The 18,486-nt window shown below is 42.7% G+C and overlaps 1 protein-coding gene across 2 annotated transcripts in view; it reads right to left on the bottom strand.

Moving 5' to 3' along the window:
• Positions 1 to 6,107, bottom strand: part of dhx15 (DEAH (Asp-Glu-Ala-His) box helicase 15) — a 105,907-nt gene extending 99,800 nt beyond the window's left edge. Inside the window, exon 1 of one of the 2 annotated variants that reach the window (XM_072563632.1) lies at positions 5,834 to 6,107. In XM_072563632.1, coding sequence (XP_072419733.1) covers positions 5,834 to 5,904 — 71 coding nt within the window. In that variant the 5' untranslated portion in view covers positions 5,905 to 6,107. Of the gene's footprint in view, positions 1 to 5,531; positions 5,708 to 5,833 lie in introns of those variants that run through there. The other variant, XM_072563708.1, reaches the window with a different exon arrangement.
• Positions 6,108 to 18,486: the final 12,379 nt, after the last annotated feature.

Here is an 18,486-nt window from a genome sequence, read left to right on the forward strand (position 1 = left end):
TGATCCTTGGAATGGGAGGTCTCACATATGAGGAACGGCTGAGGATCCTGGGATTGTATTCATTGGAGTTTAGAAGATTAAGGGGAGATCTAATAGAAACTTACAAGATAATACATGGCTTGGAAAGGGTGGACGCTAGGAAATTGTTTCCGTTAGGCGAGGAGACTAGGACCCATGTACACAGCCTTAGAATTAGAGGGGGTAAATTCAGAACAGAAATGCGGAGACATTTCTTCAGCCAGAGAGTGGTGGGCCTGTGGAATTCATTGCCGCAGAGTGCAGTGGAGGCGGGGACGCTAAAATGTCTTCAAGGCAGAGAATGATAAATTCTTGATGTCACAAGGAATTAAGGGCTATGGGGAGAATATGGGTAAGTGGAGTTGAAATGCCCATCAGCCATGATTGAATGGCAGAGTGGACTCGATGGGCCGAATGGCCTTACTTCCACTCCTATGTCTTATGGTCTTAGATTGAGGAGTGATTCTTTAAAATCATGATGAGTATGGCAGGTGTTGCTTCTCTATGGCAGGGGATAACAAGTCTAGTGTGCATATTTTTAAGGTGACAAAAAGATTTGAGGACGACATGAGGGGCAACTTTGTTTTTTTACACAGTTGTTCATGTGTGGAATGAACTTCCAAAGGATGTGATGGATGCAGGTACAGTTACAACATTTGTTTAAGTACATGAATGAGAAAGGTTTGGAGGGATATGGGCCAAACATAGGTAGGTGGGGTTAATTTAGTTTGAGGCTATGGTTGGCATGGACTTGTAGGACCAAGGGTCTGTTTCTGGGCTGTTTGACTCTACATGACAGGTCCATTCATAAATCTGGTAACAGCTGGGAAGAAACTTAAATCTGTCGGTGCGTGTTTACAAACTTTTGTACCTCCTTCCCGATGGAAGACAGTATAATAAAGCTTAGGAGGATAATGAAGTAGTGAACATGAACTCCCAAAGGGTGTTTGATAAAGTACTAGAGGCTTGTCAGCAAATGGCATAAAAGAGACAGTGGCCACAATTATAAAGTTAGTGGAGTGAATGGAATCAGACCAGCAAAGAACTAAAGAAACATATATAATGGAGATCCCAAGGGGCTAGTATGAGGGTGACCGCTTTTTAATCCATATTAATGACCTAAACTTTAATGTTTGAGGCATTATTGCAAAATTTGCAGATGAAAAAAAAATATGAAGCATTGTGAATCATGAGGAGGATGTAAAGAACACAGGGTGAAAGTGCGTACTGCAGATGCTGGAGATCAGAGTCAAGATTAGAGTGATGCTGGAAAAGCACAGCAGGTTAGGCAGCATCCGAGGAGCAAGAAAATCGACATTTCGGGCAAAAGCCCTTTATCAGGGTTGAACAGAGATAGGGTGCTAGACTGAGCTAACACTTCAACAGATTTACTACACAGATGTCTGAAGAGGTATATTTTCATAGGAAGAATAAGGAAAAGCACCGTAAAACACAATACAATTGTAAGGGAGTTGGAATGAGCTGCCAGAGAAGGTTGTGGAGAATGGTACAATTACAACATTGATAAGGCATCTAAATGAGTACAAGAATAGGCAGCGTTTAGAGGGGTATGGGCCAAGTACTGGGAAATGGGACTAGATTAATAGATTAATTTAGGATAACTGGTCAGCATGGACACGTTGGACTGAAGAGTCTGTTTCCATGCTGTACACCTCTATGACTCTTAAGTCCTGGAAATATATGTGCACAAATTATTGAAGGTGTTTAGGCATGTTGAGCGCACTGTTACCAAGGCATTTGAGATCCTGGGCTGTACAAAGAAAGAGGCATAAAATATAAAAGTCATCACTGGGCTTTATAAAATATTGATTTTCAACCTCAACTGAGTACGGTGTCCAATTCTGGCCCACACTTTATGAAAAACGCGAAGGTACTCAAGAAGGTATGGAAAAAGGCAGAGAACAACTCCAGGGTAAAGGATCAAGTGGATAAATTGGAGAAATGCGCTGTTCTCCTAAGAAGATTACAAGGTGATCAAAATCATGATAAACCTGCAGAGAGTAAACAGGATGATTTTTATTTCCATTGTCAGATGGAAACACAACACCAAGTTATTGTCCAGTAGATTTATTTGAAATCACAAGCTCTTGGATTGTAACGCCTTCATCAGGTGAAGTGAGAGGGAAGCACACAGAAAGAATCCATGGGCAGAGAGATCTTAAGATCATACAAATGGTGTGAGTGGACTGTTGAATAATAAGTCTCTGCAGGTGACCAAGAGTGTCAGACGACGTAAATGAAGTGTCAATAGCTGAGTAACAACCAAAGGAATAACCTATAATCCAATTAAATGAGGCAGACAGATAATTATAAAAAAGTTAAAAATAAGGTGGTGCTAGAGAAAACCAAATTAGTGGAATAACATGGAACAAAACCAGAAGCCGCTGGAAAAGCCCAGAAGGTCTGGCAGCATCCATGAAAAAATAACAGAGGCAGCAGCACCAGATCAGAAACATTAACTCAGATTTTTCTTCACAGACGCCGCCAAACCCATTAAGCCCCTCCAACAACCCCTGCCCCTGCTCGTGATTTACAGCATCCACAGTTCTTTTGGTTTTTATTTGACTGGATAACATGATAGGTTTTAAGAGTTGCTTACTGAGGGTTGAACTAAAGTAATGCATAATACAAAACTGAACAAACTAATTAAGGTTTAGAGCTCACAATTTATCAAGGTAATGGTGTCAAAGCAGGACAGTAAGGAAGATTTTACAGATATAAAAGTGCGGTAGTGTCACATGTAGCGTGACATGAATCCAAGATCATGGTTGAGGCAGTGTTCATGGGTATGGAATTTGGTTTCTGCTCAGTGATTCTGCAATGTTGTGTATCTCAAAGGCTAGGAGAAAGTGAGGACTGCAGATGCTGGAGATGAGAGCTTAAAAATGTGCTGCTGGGAAAGCGCAGCAGGTCAGACAGCAAAGGAACAGGAGAATCTACGTTTCGGGCATAGGCTCCTGTTCCTTTGAAGCTGCCTGACCTGCTGCACTTATCTCAAAAGCTGCCTTGGAGGATGCTTACCCAAAGATGGGAAACTGAATGCCCTTGAACACTGAAGTGTTCCCCGACTGGGAGGGAACATCCCTGTCTGAGAATTGTTGCAGTGTCCATTCATCCATTGTCATAGCATCTGCATGGTCTCACTAATATGCCATGCCTCAGGGCATCCTTGCCTGCAGCGTATCAGATAGACAACATTGGCCGAGTCACAAGTATCTGTTGTGTACATGGTGGATGGTGTTCCCACGCATGGTAGTATCCATATCGATGATCTGATGTCTTGCAGAGGTTGCCATGGCAGCGCTGTATGGTGTTGTGCTCGATGTTGTCCTGAAGGCTGGGTAGTTTGCTGCAAACGGCGGTCTGCTTAAGGTTTGGCAGTTATTTGAAGGAGAGAAGGCATAGGGATGATCTTCGAGAGATGCTAGTTTTCATCATGACATGTTGAAGGCTGCAAAGAATATGGTGTAGTCTCTGCACTCCAAGGAAGTACTGGACAACAAAGGGTACTCTATCAGTTGTATCTTGTGTCTGTCTTCTGAGCAGGTCGTTGCGGTTTTTCACTGTGGCATATCAGAACTGGCGATCGATGAGTTGAGTATCTGTAAAATCTTCCTTACACTCTTGTTTTGACATCATCACCTTGATAAAATTGTTATGATCTCTCTACCTTAATTAATCTGTACAGTTTTGGATTATTACTTTGGTTAGACCCTCAGCATGTGACTTTTATACCGGTGACACTATTGCAGTCAAATAAAAACCAAAAAAACTGTGGATGTTGCAAACCACGAGCAAGGACAGGAATCGCTTGGGGGGCGGGGGGAGGGGAGATGCTCAGCAGGTCTGGCAGTACCTGAGAAGAAGAATCAGATTCAGGTCCAGTGACCAGTCCTTTCGTTTTTCTTCACAGATGCTGCCAGACCCTCTGGGCTTTTCCAGCAGCTTCTGTTTTTTGTTCCATGTTATTCCAGTCATTTGGTTTGTCTCCAGTACCACCTCATTTTTAAATTTCTTGCAATTATCTGTTTGCTTCATTTAATCGGATTATAGGTCATCCCTTCTGTCGTTATTCAGCTACTGACACTTCACCAGCGTCGTCTAACATTCTTGGTGACCTGCAAAGACTTATTATTCGACACTCCACTCACCATTTGTATGACCTTAAGATCTCTCTGCCCATAAATTCTGTGTCTGTGTACTTCCCTCTCACTTCACCTGATGAAAAGGCTATAATCCAAAAGCTTGTGATTTCAAATAAACCTGTTGGACTACAACTTGGTGTTGTGAGATTTGTGACTTTGTCGAACCAGTCCAACACTGGCACCTCCACCTCATTGATTTTCATTGTCAGACGGGTCAAAATCAGAAGACACCCAGAGCATTGAAAGGGATCAATGAAAGGTCAAGTGCAGGAACAGAAACTGTTCATGCATCAAAAAATGCAGTGGATGCAAATGTGGTGGAGCTTGGCTTTGGATCCAGAAGCCAGATTACAAATTCTCACATTCAAATAGATAATTACACCAATAGAAAAGGTTTGCAGGGCTAGAGGGAAAACAGGACTAGGTGATTTGGAGGTGCCGGACTGGGGAGGACAAAGTTTTAAAAAATCACAACACCAGGTTATAGTCCAAAAGGTTCATCTGGAGACACTAGCTTTTGAAGGCGAGTTGTTCTCAGCTGGTGTGGCCTTCTGTGTTGATGGTTAAACCATAGTTAAGCCTACAAATCGCCAGTGGGTAGTCAGGGGCAATAAATAAATAACATTGGGTAAGACGTATTTTTAAGCAATGGAGCTAGAATGTTTCTACCTTCGAGAAAAGGAGGTAAAGAAAACGAGAACGAAATTATACGTTTTTAAAAAAATAATCCACACGTTCAAGGGACGTTGATGTGTTTTAGTAGTGGTTAGACTGTCAAGAGAGGCCTAGCTAGCAAGCCCAGTGTTCTCCCTACCTCCCGAGGGGGTGGGGGGGGTTGCACATTTTCGCTGATAAAATACATTGTACAAAATACCAATAAGTCCATATCTCCCTCATCATTTTATCTCCCCACAACTCCCAAACCTTAATCTCTGAAAAGAGAGGAAGATTGACATTCTTTCTGCGCCTCTTCTAGAGACGTTCAGGACGAACCTACACAAGAAGAAAAAAAAATAACTTCGAAAAAAGACACCGTTAGTAAATGTGTAGAAAAGTATTCCCGCCATGGCACTGGACATGAGAAAACGACGGAGAAAAACATCAACGATGCATTTCCTCCCCACTACCCCGAGGTATTCGATGTAAATCCCCAAACCCCGGGTGCGGCCTCGGAAACGTGGCCCAGCCATGTGCAGAAACAGGCGGAGGGCAGCGCCAATGTCTTCCTCAGGCTTTCCATACATTAAGAGAATCGAACAGAAGGCGCTGTGTTGCCAAGAGCGGCCAGAAACCCTGCAGGATCACCGCGGCGGCGGACACAAAAAAAACACACAGACACACAATTACCTGAAACGGGACATGAGCAGGAATGCTGCAGGCCGGCGGCACCAAGTCGGGGGGGAGGTGGCGGGAGGGAAGGAGCAGACAAATCGTAAGGCCCTCGGTAACTAACGCGCTTTCTCCGCAAGAGGCAGAGCGGAACCGCGGCGAGCCGCAGCCGCCCCTTCTTCCGCTCGGCTCAAGCCGGGCGGAACGCTGAGGGAGCGCCGCTTGACTCCACCGACAAGACCGAGGCCCGGGCGCCCAAGAGCCGCTACACAAGACGCAGCCAGCCTCCCGCCAGCGTCCCACTCTGCGGATTAACCTACCCGTCCGAGGTGGCGCGCTTCTTACTGGACGAGTAATCGTCCCCCAGGTCGACGCGATGCCGCTTTGACATGTCTCCGCGTTCTAGAGCGGTCCGGGCGCGTTCTGATTCTGTCCCTCCGTTCGATCCTCCTCTGTTCCGGGTTCCGTCCCGATTGTTGCAGAAGCTCGTGCGCAGGCAGCGGCCCCTCCGACTACCTTGCACCTGTCTCCTGCGCCTCTCCCGATACCCCTAACTACTTTCTTCTTCCCCCCCCACCACCGTCGACTGTTTGGTGGCTAAAATGAGCAGCCTCCAGCAACAGGCCCGGCGCAATGCCCGGCTTCTTCCCAGCACTTCCACAAGATGGCGGCTCGCAGACCAAGACGTACCTCGTTCTGGCACGGTCACGCCGCGGAACCGCAGCAAGATGTTTCAACATTTTATTATTGAATGACCCTTGCGGTTTTAGTTTCGTATCCCTGCTGTCCGATGTTGTGAACTGCCCTGAGTTATATTAAGTTAAAACGAAATGTACAGTTTCTGGGAGTAAGATTTCAAATCTACCTCATTTCCTGCCCTCAGCAGAAACTCGGGTTACTTCCCAGTTGTTTCAACGTTTGATGGACCTGTCTTTGAACCAGTTACATGATGGCCTTTGTAAGTTTTTGAAACCAGGCTAATATTCTTCACCCGATACAGATGGAATCATGCAAAAATGATAGTCACGATTTTAAACTGAACCGCGGGTCATCTTTATTCAATATTTGTGAGCGACTACATACCAGAAAACGTTCAAGAACGTTTTAAAATCATTTTCAAAATTCACTTGGACACTTGCAGTTTACCTACTTCAAGTTCAACTCAAAGTCAAATGACATTCGATCATGTATATAGAACAAAGAATACAGAAAACTACAGGCCCTTCGGCCCTCGATGTTGTGCTGGTCTTCAATCCTACTCCAAGATCAGACTAACCTACATACACTGCATTGTACTAATTTCATGTGCCTATCCAAGAATCGTTTAAATGTCCCTACTGTATCTGACTATCATACCATTCCATGCATCCACCACTCTGATTAAAAAACCTACTTCTAACATCTCCCCTAAACCTTCCTCCAATTACCTTAAAATTATGGCCCCTCGTGATAGACTAGTTCATTTTTTTTGTGGGATGCAGGCTAGCGAGGTTTGTTATTCCATATAAATGCACTTGGATGTATTGGCTTGCTTGGCCATTTCAGATGGCAGTTAACTATCAATCATGTTGTAATGGATCCAGTGCCCCAAAAAGGTTAGACCGAGCAAGAATGGCAGATTTACTTCACCAAAAGGATATTAATGAGTCGGATGAGTTTTACAATCTATGATAGATTCAGGGTCACCACCAGTGACACCAGTTTTCAATTTCAGATTTTATTAATTTGAATTTTAAATTCCACCAGCTGCTTTACTGTATTTTGAATCTATATCCCTAGAATAGTGATCTTCTAGGTTACAAAATCCAATGACATTACTATCACATCCATTATTGGGGAACTGAATTGTGATTTTGTGAGAACAGAGACTCTTGAATGGTATGTTGTCTCCATGGTGAAAGTGAGGACTGCAGATGCCGGAGATTAGAGTCGAGAGTGTGGTGCTGAAAAAGCACAGCAGGTCAGGCAGAATCCGAGGTTGTCTCCATGGTGCCAGGATCAGGGAATCTCAGAGCAGTTTCTGAAGGAGGAGGATGAACAGCCAGCAGTCATACAACATGTCTGTACCAGCGACTTAGGTAAAAAAAAGAAATGAGTTCAAGAACATGAATTTAGAGAGTTGGGTAGAAGCTTAGAAAAGAAGATGAAGATTATAATCTCTGGATTACTTCAAGTGCAACTGAGTATAGGAATAGAAAGATATGTCAGATGAATGCATCACTAAAGGGATGGTGTAGGAAGGACAGCTTTAGGTTTTGGACCATTGGGACAGCTTCTGGGATAAGTGGGACCTGTACAAGCTGGACGAGTTGCATCTGAACTGGAATAGGAAATTTGCTTATGCTGTTGGGCAGGTTTTAAACTAATTTGGTAGGGGACCACAGGGTAGATGTAAAATTGGAAGCAAGTTCCAATCAGATATAGAAGGAATGCTAGGACAGTCCATTGGGCAGAGAAGACATAGGCATGATAAAGCACATGGGAGGTCCAGAAAGCTAAATTGTATCTATTTTAAAGCAAAGATTTGACTGGTAAGGCGGATGAACTTAGACCACTGATAGGCACATGGTAAAATGATAATGTTGCAATTACTGAGACATAGTCGAAGGAAGGGTGGACTGGCATCTCAATATTCCAGGGACAATAGTGAGAGATGCAAGAGAGGTGGGGAAAGGAACCTATCACTGCAGTAATGAGGGAAGATGCTGTGGAAAGGTCTTCAAGCGAGACAATCTAGTTAGAGCTTAGAAATGTTGGGATTATACTACTGACCACCCAACCGTCAGAGGGCGATAGAAGTACAGGTATGTAGGTAAATCAGAGAGGTGTGAGAAAAACAAGGTTATAGTTCAAGGGAATTTCAACTTTGCTAACATTTAACTGGAATCACCTTAATGTGAAAAGATTAGCTGGGATAGCATTTTTAAGGTGCGTCAAGGAGAGCTTCTTGTGCCAGTATGTAGATGATCCTAATAGAAGTGGGGCTGTCCTAGACCTTATCTGAGGTCATGAAGACAGTCAAGTGATTGAAGTGTCCATGGATGATCATTTTGGGGATAGTAACCATAATTCCATAAGCTTTAAGTCGTTATGGAAAGGAATAAGGCTAGTACAGAATTAAATATCTAAACTGGGGGAAGATCAGTTTCAATATCATTAAATAGGATCTGGCAAACATAGATTTGAAGCAGCTATTTGTTTACATTTCGAAAGTGTGAGTCTTTTAATAGGAGTACAGTAAGAATTCAGGATCAGCATGTTCTTCTAAGAGTGAAGAAAGACCAGGCAGCGTGTTCAGCGAATCCTAGATGCCAAGGGAGTGGGATGGCAATGGCCTAATGGTATTATCGCTAGACTCCTAATCCAGAGACCCGATTCAAATCCCACCATGGCAGACAGTGGAATTTGAATTCAGTAAAAATCTGGAATTGGGAATCTAACGATGACCATGAATACATAGTTGATTGTCAGGAAAATTCCATCTGGGTCACTAATGTCCTTTTAGAGATGGAAACTGCCATCCTTACCTGGCTGGCCTACATGTGACTCCAGACCCACAGCAATATGGTTGACGCTTAACTGCCCTCTAAGCAATTAAGATTTACAATAAATGTTGGCCCAGCTAGTGACACCCATGTCCCATGAATTAAAAAAAAGGGTTTTCAGAGTCAGATAAACAAAACAAAAAAGGAAACATATATCAGGAACAAGGCAATAAAAACAGGGGAAGCCCTTCAAAGTATAGAGAGTGTAGGGAGTTGCTTAAAAAAATTAGGAGGGCAAAGAGGGGCCACGAAATACATTAAGGATTAAGGAAAACCCCAATGCACTTTAAGTATGTTAAAAGTAAGAAAATTACCAGGGAAAGAGTGGGGGCCTATTAGAGACTTGGAGGTAGAGGAGAAAGACAATGTACATGTGGATTTCAGCTGGGATGGTGGGAACATGTTAAGATTAATAAGGAGGAGTATTAGATGTTTTAGCGGGCATAAAGGTACATAAATTCCCAGGACCTGATGAGATGTATCCCATGCTGCTATGGGAGGCAAGGAAAGAGACTGCTGGGACCCTGGCAGAGAGATGTAATACTTTGCTGGCTACAGATGGAGTGCTAGATGTCTGGAAGATAGCTCGTGTGTTTCCTTTCTACAAAACCAGAAATAGGCCATGTAATTAAGACCAGATTGTATTATGTCAGTGGTAGGAAAATTATTGGAAAAACTTCTGAGGGACAGGATTAGACTTGGAAAGGCAGGGATTGATTAAGGCTCGTCAACATGGATTGGTAGAGGAAAATCCTATCTGACTAATTTGATTGTATTTTTTGAAAAGGGTGACTAAACATATTGTTGAGGGTAGTGCAGTTGATGTAATTTACATGGACTTCAGTAAGACCTTTGACAAGGTTCCATGTGGAAGGCTGGACCAAATGTCAAGAACCCATGGCATCCAAGACAAGTTGGTGAATTGGATCCAAAATTGGCTTAAAATAGGAGGCAAAAGATGATAGTGGAGGGTTGTTTTTTGTGATTGGAAGCCTGGAACCAGCAGTGTACCGCAAGGTTCTGTCCTGGGATCTTTGTTGTGTTTTGTGTACAATAACAACTTTAATATGAATGGAGAAGATATAACTAGTAAAATCGCAGATAATATGAAAATGGGTGTTGTTGTTGATAATGAGGATGATGGTCTCAGGCTATGGTCTAATTTTGATCAGCTGGTAAACTGGACAAGCTAATGGCAGATTAAATTTAATCCTGATAATTGCAAGGTGATGCATTTTGGGAAGGATATACACAATGAATAGTAGGTCCCTAGGGAGCACTGAGTATCATAGGGACTATGGTGTACGAGTCCACAGTCCACAGGTGTCAGCACAGGCAGATAGAGTGGTGAAGAAGGCATATGGTGTACTTGCCTTCATTAGCCAGGGCTAGAATATAGTAGCAAGGAAGTCATGTTACAACCTTTATAAAATGATTGGTTAGGCTGCAGATTGAATAGTATGTACAGTTCTGGTCACCACACTATCGGAAGGATGTGATTGCACTGAGAGGTTGCAGACCAGATTCACCGGGATGTTGCTCAGATGAAAAGTCTGGATAGGCTAGGTTTGTTTTCCTTAAAGCAGAGGAAGCTGAGGAGGGGGAATCTGATCCAGGTATACAGAATTATTACAGGCATGGACTGTAGACATCTCTAAGACCAGAGAACACAAGTTTAAGGAGTGGGGTATGTAGTTTAGAAGAGATCTGAGAAAAAACATTTTCACCCAGAGAGTGGTAGAAATATGGAATGCACTGCTAGAGATAGTGTTGAAGGCAGGTCCTCTCACAACATTTCAGAGATATCTGGATGGGCATTAAAAATGCCAGGCCACTGTAGGCTATGGTCCGAGTGCAGATAAATGGGGTTAGAACAGTTTGCCAACCAACAAACACCATAGATACACTAGGCCAAAGGGCCTGTTTCTATGCTGTGTGATTCTGTATTTTGATGATATGACATGGAATGTATATTGCAAATATTAATACAATTATATATTAACATTTTGTCAGGTAAACTTATACCATTTGGTTCATATTGTGTTATAATATTATACCTACCAAAATGTATTACTTCACATTTCTTGGTGTTAAATTTGAATTCAGCATTAAGAGATAGAAGCAGAATGAGATGATTCGGCCCATCGTGTCTGCTGTGCCATTCAGTTGTGTCTGTGCAACCCCATTATTCCCATAGCCCTTGATCCTCTTACTAATAAAGAACCTATCTGTCTCTGTGTCCTGGCCTCCACATCCTTCTGTGGCAATGAGTTTGACAGATCCAAATACTGAAATCCTGTGAAACTCCACTAGACACCATCTTCTATCCTGAAAAAGAACTCTTTATCCTCAGTCTCTGCCTTCTGCCAGTCAGCCAATCCTCTATCCATGCCATGCAAGCACCATGGGCTCGTATGTTATTTCACAGTTTTCTGTGTAGCACGTATCAAAGGTTTTCTAGAAATCCAAATAAATTACATCCACTGGTTCTCCTTTTTCTAACTTGCTCGTTACATCCTTAAAGAATTCTTATAGTTTTGTCAGTTATGACCTCTGCTTGATGAAGCAGTGCTGACTTAGCCCAATTTAACCGTGCACCTCCAAGAACTCTGCAATCTCATTCTAAATATTGGACTCTAAAATCTTACTAATGGCCAAGGCCAGGCTATCTGGTCTATAATTTCATGCCTTCTGCCTCCCTCCCTTCTTAAACATTGTTACATCAGCCATTTTTCAGTCCTTTGGGACCATACATGACTCCAGTGATTCCTGAAAGATCCCCACCAGTGCCTCTATAATCTTTTCAACAATCTCCTTCAGAACTCTAGAATGTAATCCATCTGGTCCAGGTGATTTCTCCACTCTCAGACCTTGCAGTTTCCTCAGCACCTTGTCCTTACTGATGGCCACTACACTCACCTTTGTCTCCAAACTCCTTTGAAGTTCTGAAATGCTATTTGTGTCTTCTACCATGAAGGCTATCTTCATATTTCATTTCCCCACTTAATGCCTTTTTAATTATCCTCTGCTGGTTTTTAAAGGATCTCAATAATTTTCACCACATTTTATGCTTCTTCTTCGGCTTTTATGCTATCTCTGATTCTCTTGTCAGCCATGATTGCCAATTATTTTGTTTCTTCTTCCTTGGGATGCATTTCTCTGTGCCTCTCGAATTACTCCAGAAACTCCTGCAATTGCTGCTCCCCTTCCAATTAACTTGGGTTAGCTCCTCCCTTTATGTCTTTGTAGTTACCTTTACTCAATTGTAATACCTGATTCCAGCTTCTCTGTTTCAAAATGGAAGGGTGAATTCTATCATATATGGTCACTGCCCCTTCTCCATTCCTTCACCTTAAGTTCCTGATGAAGAGCTTATGCTCGAAACGTTGATTCTCCTGCTCCTCAGATACTGCCTGACCAGCTATGCTTTTCCAGCACCACTTTCTGACTCTGATCTCCAGCATCTGCAGTCCTCAAGTTCTCCTCCTAATGTTCCCTCATCAAGTCTGCCTCAATAAACATCAGAAAATCAGAATTGTCTGTTCCCTTGTGGGCTCTAACATAGGCTGCTCCAAAATAACTATGTAATAAATATTCCACACATTCCTTCTCTTGAGATCTGCTACCAATCTGATTTCCCCAGTCCACCAACGTAGTGAAATCCTGATTTATTTTCTTCCTCACATCCTGATTACTGCAAGGATGCCTGGTAGGTAACTCCCGTTCTGGGTGTTTTTCCTTTGTGGCCCCTCAACTCTACCACTCAGATTCTACCCCTTTCAACTCTATATTGCTTCTTTCATTCGGTTTAATTTTATTTCTTAGCCCACCCCCACCCCCCTCTGCCTGTCCTCTCAGTAGGATATATATCCCAGCCTTGATCCCCTTGTAGCCACATCTCTGTGATACCCACAGCATTGTACCCGCCAATTTCAATCTGCACCACAAGCTCAGTTACCTTGTTTTGAATACTGCGTGCATTTATGTACACAGCGTCAGCTCATCGTTGACTGCCCCTTTTCTCATAATTGTCCCCTTATCTGCTGTGCCTGAAGTTACATTCCTGAGCCTTTCCATGGCATTAATTAGAGCCAGGGCATGGGTATGAGTGAAAAGGGATAGAGGGATCAAAGGTTTTTTTTTGAGGAAGCATAATTGACCGATTTGGAGGGAATGGTATCCAAGCATACACAACTTTTAAAGTATTTCCTATCATTGGAAATTAGATGACTAGCAGTTTAATGGGAATAAGGCTGAGGTAGCAGGAGGAGGCTCTCGTGGACAAGTTGAACAAAGAGTGCTGGTAAAGGAGAGAAAACAAAGGTGCACATTAGCACAAGGGCCATTAGAGGAAGCTGGCTTGCTGGCCTTGGGGAAGAAAGAGAGACAGCAGCAGCAGCAACTGCTCATGTGGATTTAACCCAATGACAGCAAAATCCATGAGCTCCTCTTACTTGTTGGAGTTGAGGTTGGTGGGGATCAGGTAGAAGGATATGAGAAGGTTTCAGTAGAGAATATAAATAAGGTCATCCTGGCAATCCAGCACAATCCCAGAATAACAGTTTTGCAGATGAGAGCAAGACCTAACAATGCTTTATATGTTCCAAAACTTAAATGATATACCATAGAACATACGCCAGTGGAATGAGAAGGAATATTGAGGCTGGAAGGAAGTAATCAGTACAAGGAGCTAAATGGGGGTTAGGTATTGGTTGAGCACATTGATTACTGCAGAAGGTGAACTGAGAGATCGAGAATCAGCTTGGACAGGTGAAGGATGTCAACATCAAAGCAGCTGAACCTGAATCTATGAAAAATAATGCTGACGTACTACATCTTGCCCTCTATGTCTAAAGTCTCAGCAACCTGGAGAATAAACAGAGAATTGTTAAGCCGAGGGCATGGTCCACATTCCTAATGACATAGACAAATGAGGAGGTGAAAAGTGGAAAATGGTGCATAACAGTGAGAAAGATTTAATATTTTGGTCAAATTGTTTGAGCAGAAGGTAGATCAAGACAGTTTCTCAAAGGAGAGATGAATGAAAAGTGTAGGAGAGGGACGCAAAAACAGAAATATAATGGACTGAATGTAGTTGACATGTGGAACATGAGTATTGCTGAAAAAAGACATTTATGTAAGACTTTCATCTTATAAACAGGCAATTAGGGCAATTTGCAAGAAATAGCCAAATTAAAAGGAAAAAAAACAATGATACTGTATAAGCAAAGAGTGCTGATTGGTTGGCAATTGAACGATGATTGATTTTCCTGAACTATATTGGTAATTGTTGTGCAGGAAACAATTTCAAAATTTTCACATGGTAAAGATAAGGTCACTATAGTTCTGCTGGACCATAGGGATGCTCTGTTATCAGAGAGAGACAACTGGTTATAGTTTAATATGAGGGTCACCACACTTCCGGTAAGTTTGAGAAAGACAGTCCTTCGTGGTAACCTTAGCCAGTAACAGGAATTGAACCCACGTTGTTGACGTCTCTCCAGACCATAAACCAGCCATCCAGCCAAGTGAGCTAACCAACCACCTGAAGCTTGCATATGACACAAAGCTTAGGGAGGAGATAAGACCAGTGAGCCTGACATTGGTGGTGGGCAGGTTGTTGGAGGGAATCCTGAGGGACAGGATGTACATGTATTTGGAAAGGCAAGGACTGATTAGGGATCGTCAACATGGCTTTGTGTGTGGGAAATCATGTCTCACAAACTTGATTGAGTTTTTTGAAGAAGTGATAAAGAGGATTGATGAGGGCAGAGCAGAAGATGTGATCTATATGAACTTCAGTAAGGCGTTCGACAAGGTTCCACATGGTTGACTGGTTAACAAGGAATACAAGGAGAACTAGCCATTTGGATAAAGAACTGGCTCAAAGGTAGAAGACAGAGGGTGGTGATGGAGTCTTGTTTTTCAGTGTGGAGGCCTGTGAGCTGTGGAGAGCCACAGGGATCGGTGCTGTGTCCACTACTTTTTGTCATTTATTTGGATGTGAGCATTAGAGATATAGTTAATAAGTTTGCAGATGACACCAAAATTGGAGGTGTAGTGGACAGAGAAGAGGGTTACCTCAGATTTCAACAGGATCTTGATCAGATGGGCCAATGGGCTGAGAAGTGGCAGATGGAGTTTAATTCAGATAAATGTGAGGTGCTGCATTTTGGGAAAGCAATATCTCAGCAAGACTTATACACTTAATGATAAGGTCCTGAACAAAGAGACCTTGGATTGCAGGTTCATAGCTCTGTGAAAGTGGAGTCGCAGGTAGGTAGGATAGTGAAGAAGGCGTTTGGTATGCTTTCCTTTATCAGTCAGAGTATTGAGTACAGGAGTTGGGAGGTCATGTTGCAGCTGTACAGGACATTGTTTAGGCCACTGTTGGAGTATTGCATGGTATTCTGGTCTCCTTCCCATCAGAAAGATTTTGTGAAACTTGAAAGGGTTCAGAAAAAATTTACGAAGATGTTGCCAGCATTGGAGGATTTGAGCTATAGGGAGAGGCTGAACAGGCTGGGGCTGTTTTCCCTGGAGCATCGGAAGCTGAGGCATGACCTTATAGAGGTTTACAAAATTATGAGGGGTATGGATAGGATAAATAGACAAAGTCTTTTTTCTGGGGTGGGGGAGTCCAGAACTAGAGGGCACAGATTTAGGGTGAGAGGGTAAAGACATAAAAGAGACTTAAGGGCCAACTTTTCCATGCAGAGGGTGGTACGTATATGGAATGAGCTGCCAGAGGAAGTGGTGGAGGCTAGTACAATTGCAACATTTAAAAGGCATTTTGATGGGTATATGAATAGGAAGGGTTTAAAAGGATATGGGCCAAGTGCTGGTAGGTGCAACTAGATTGGGTTGGGATATGTGGTCAGCATGGACTGGTTGGACTGAAGGGTCTAATTCCGTGCTGTACATCTCTATGACTCTGTGACATTAATTAGTTGGTGTAGTGTACAATTGAGGGCACATGGTGTGGGGTGGTGAACTTTGATAGGAAGAACATGGAAAGACAATATAAAATAGAAATTAAATTCTAAAGGTCGTATAGGAGCAGAGGGACCTACGTGTATATACTTACAGATCACTGAAAGTGCCAGGACAGCTGGAGAGAGCAGTTAATAAAGCTATTGTTTTCTTATTAATAGGGCCATAGAGTAAGATCAACGAGGTGATGTTGAGTTTATATAAAACAATTGTTAAATCTAAGCTGTCGTATTATGCACAGTTGTGGATGCCACATTATAGGAAAGATGTGAATGCATTGGAGAGGGTAATGAAGCAATTTGCAAGAATGGTTCCATGACTCAGAAACTTGAGCTATGAGGGTAGATTAAAGAAGCTGGCAGTGTTCTTCTTTGGAGAAAAGAAGGCTGAGAGGAATTTAATAAAGATTTTCAAAATCAGGTGGCACAGAGTGGATAGGGAGAAGCTGTTACCGTGCATAAAAGAAACAAAAATAAGGACATAGATTTAAAGTGATGCACAAAAGGAGGAAGAGGGATGTGAGAAAAATTGTTTTCACACTGCAGGTAGTTAGGGTATGAAATGTACTGTCTTAGTGTCTGGAAATGTGATGGAGACCAGTTCAATTATGGCATTCAGGAGGGCATTAGATGATTATTTAGATAGAAATGGTGTGCAAGAGTATGGGAGAAGTCAGGAAATTGGCAGTGGGCAGTATAAATGGGCTGAATGGCCTCCTTTTCTACCCATAGCAATAGCAAATAACAGTTGTGCTACCCATTTTCACCTCCCTTCATACTTTCCTGTCTCTCATTCCTGGAGAAAACCACCTACAATAAGGCAGAAAGAGTCAAGATGGGATTGGTGGCCTGCCTGATATTTGCCTCCTCACCGATGATGTGGACAACATCCTGAATCTGACCATATTGAGTGGCTGTCTGACCATCTCAAACCCTTGGAATGGTGTCAGAGGCCAACTCAATACCATGACAGTTGAAAATAAGCATACTGAATGCCTTCTTTACCATCTTATCCATATGTGTTACCACTGTCATGGAGCTATGGACTTAGACCCCAAGGTCCTTTTATATATCAATGCTCCTAAAGGTTCAGCTATTTACTGTATACTTTCTTCTTGCATTTTACCTCCTAAAACACTTCACTTGTCCAGATTAAATTCCTTTATATAAATTCTGCCGCGACCTTTGATATCCTTCCTCACTTTCCACCAATTTTTGTGTTATTTACAAACTTACTAATCAGACCACTGCCATTTTCATCCAAATCATATACTACAGTTAGCAGGGACCCCATCACTGATCCTTGCAGAATACCATTGGTCACAGGCCTCCAGTCAGAGAACAGCCTCACACAACCACCCTGTGTCTTCTTCTATGACCAAGCCAATTTTGTATCCAACTTGCCAATTCACCGTGGATTCCATACAATTTGATCTTGTGGGCGAGCCTACCACAAGGGACCTTGTCGAATGCTTCAGTAAAGTCCGTGGAGACAACATTCACAGCCTTGCCCTTATCAATCAGCTTCATCACTCCCTCAAAAACCTCAATCAAGTTGTGAGACAGGATCTCCCCTGCATAAAGCAGTGCTGACGATACATAATAAGTCCATTCTTCTCCAAATGCAAGTAAATCCTGTCTCTAAGAATCTTCTCCAATTATTTCCCAATCACTAATGTAAAGCCCAGTGATCTATAATTTACTAGACTGTCCCTGTTGCCTTTCTCGAACAAAGGAACAACATTGGCTAATCTCCAAGCATCTGGGACCTCACTTGTGGCTGAAAAGGATTCAAAGATCTCTGTTAAAGAAGCAGCAATCTCCTCCCTTGCCTCCTTAATTTTTATAGGATAGATCCCACCAGGCCATGGGTCTTTTCTAGCTTAATGTTTCTCAAGATATCCTAAACTAATGCAGTCCCATTTGCCAGCACTTGGCCTACATCCCTCTAAACTCTTCCTATTCATATACCCATCTAGATGCCTTTTAACTGCTGTAATTGTACCAGCCTCCACCAATTCCTCTGACTGCCTGTGTGTGAAAAAGTTGCCCCTTTGGTCCTTTTCATATCTTTCCCCTCTCAATCTGAACCTATACCCTCTATTTCCAAACTCCCCCACCCCAGGGAAAATACTTTGATCTATTTGTCCTATCCATGCCCCTCATGATTTTATAAACCTCTGTAAGATACCCCTCAGCTTCTGACGCAGCAGGGAAAACAGCCCCAGCCTCTTCCATCTCTCCCTATGGCTCAAATCCTCCAACCCTGGCAACATCCTTGTAAATCTTCTCTGAACCCTTCCAAGTTTCACAACATCCTTCTGATAGGAAGAGACCAGAATTGCACGCAATATTCCAAAAGTGGCCTAACCAATGTCTTGTACAGCTGCACCATGACTTCCCAAATCCTGTACTCAATGTCTGACCAATAACGGA

This window comes from Chiloscyllium punctatum, chromosome 1 (genome assembly GCF_047496795.1).
Source record: "Chiloscyllium punctatum isolate Juve2018m chromosome 1, sChiPun1.3, whole genome shotgun sequence".
NCBI lineage: Eukaryota > Metazoa > Chordata > Chondrichthyes > Orectolobiformes > Hemiscylliidae > Chiloscyllium > Chiloscyllium punctatum.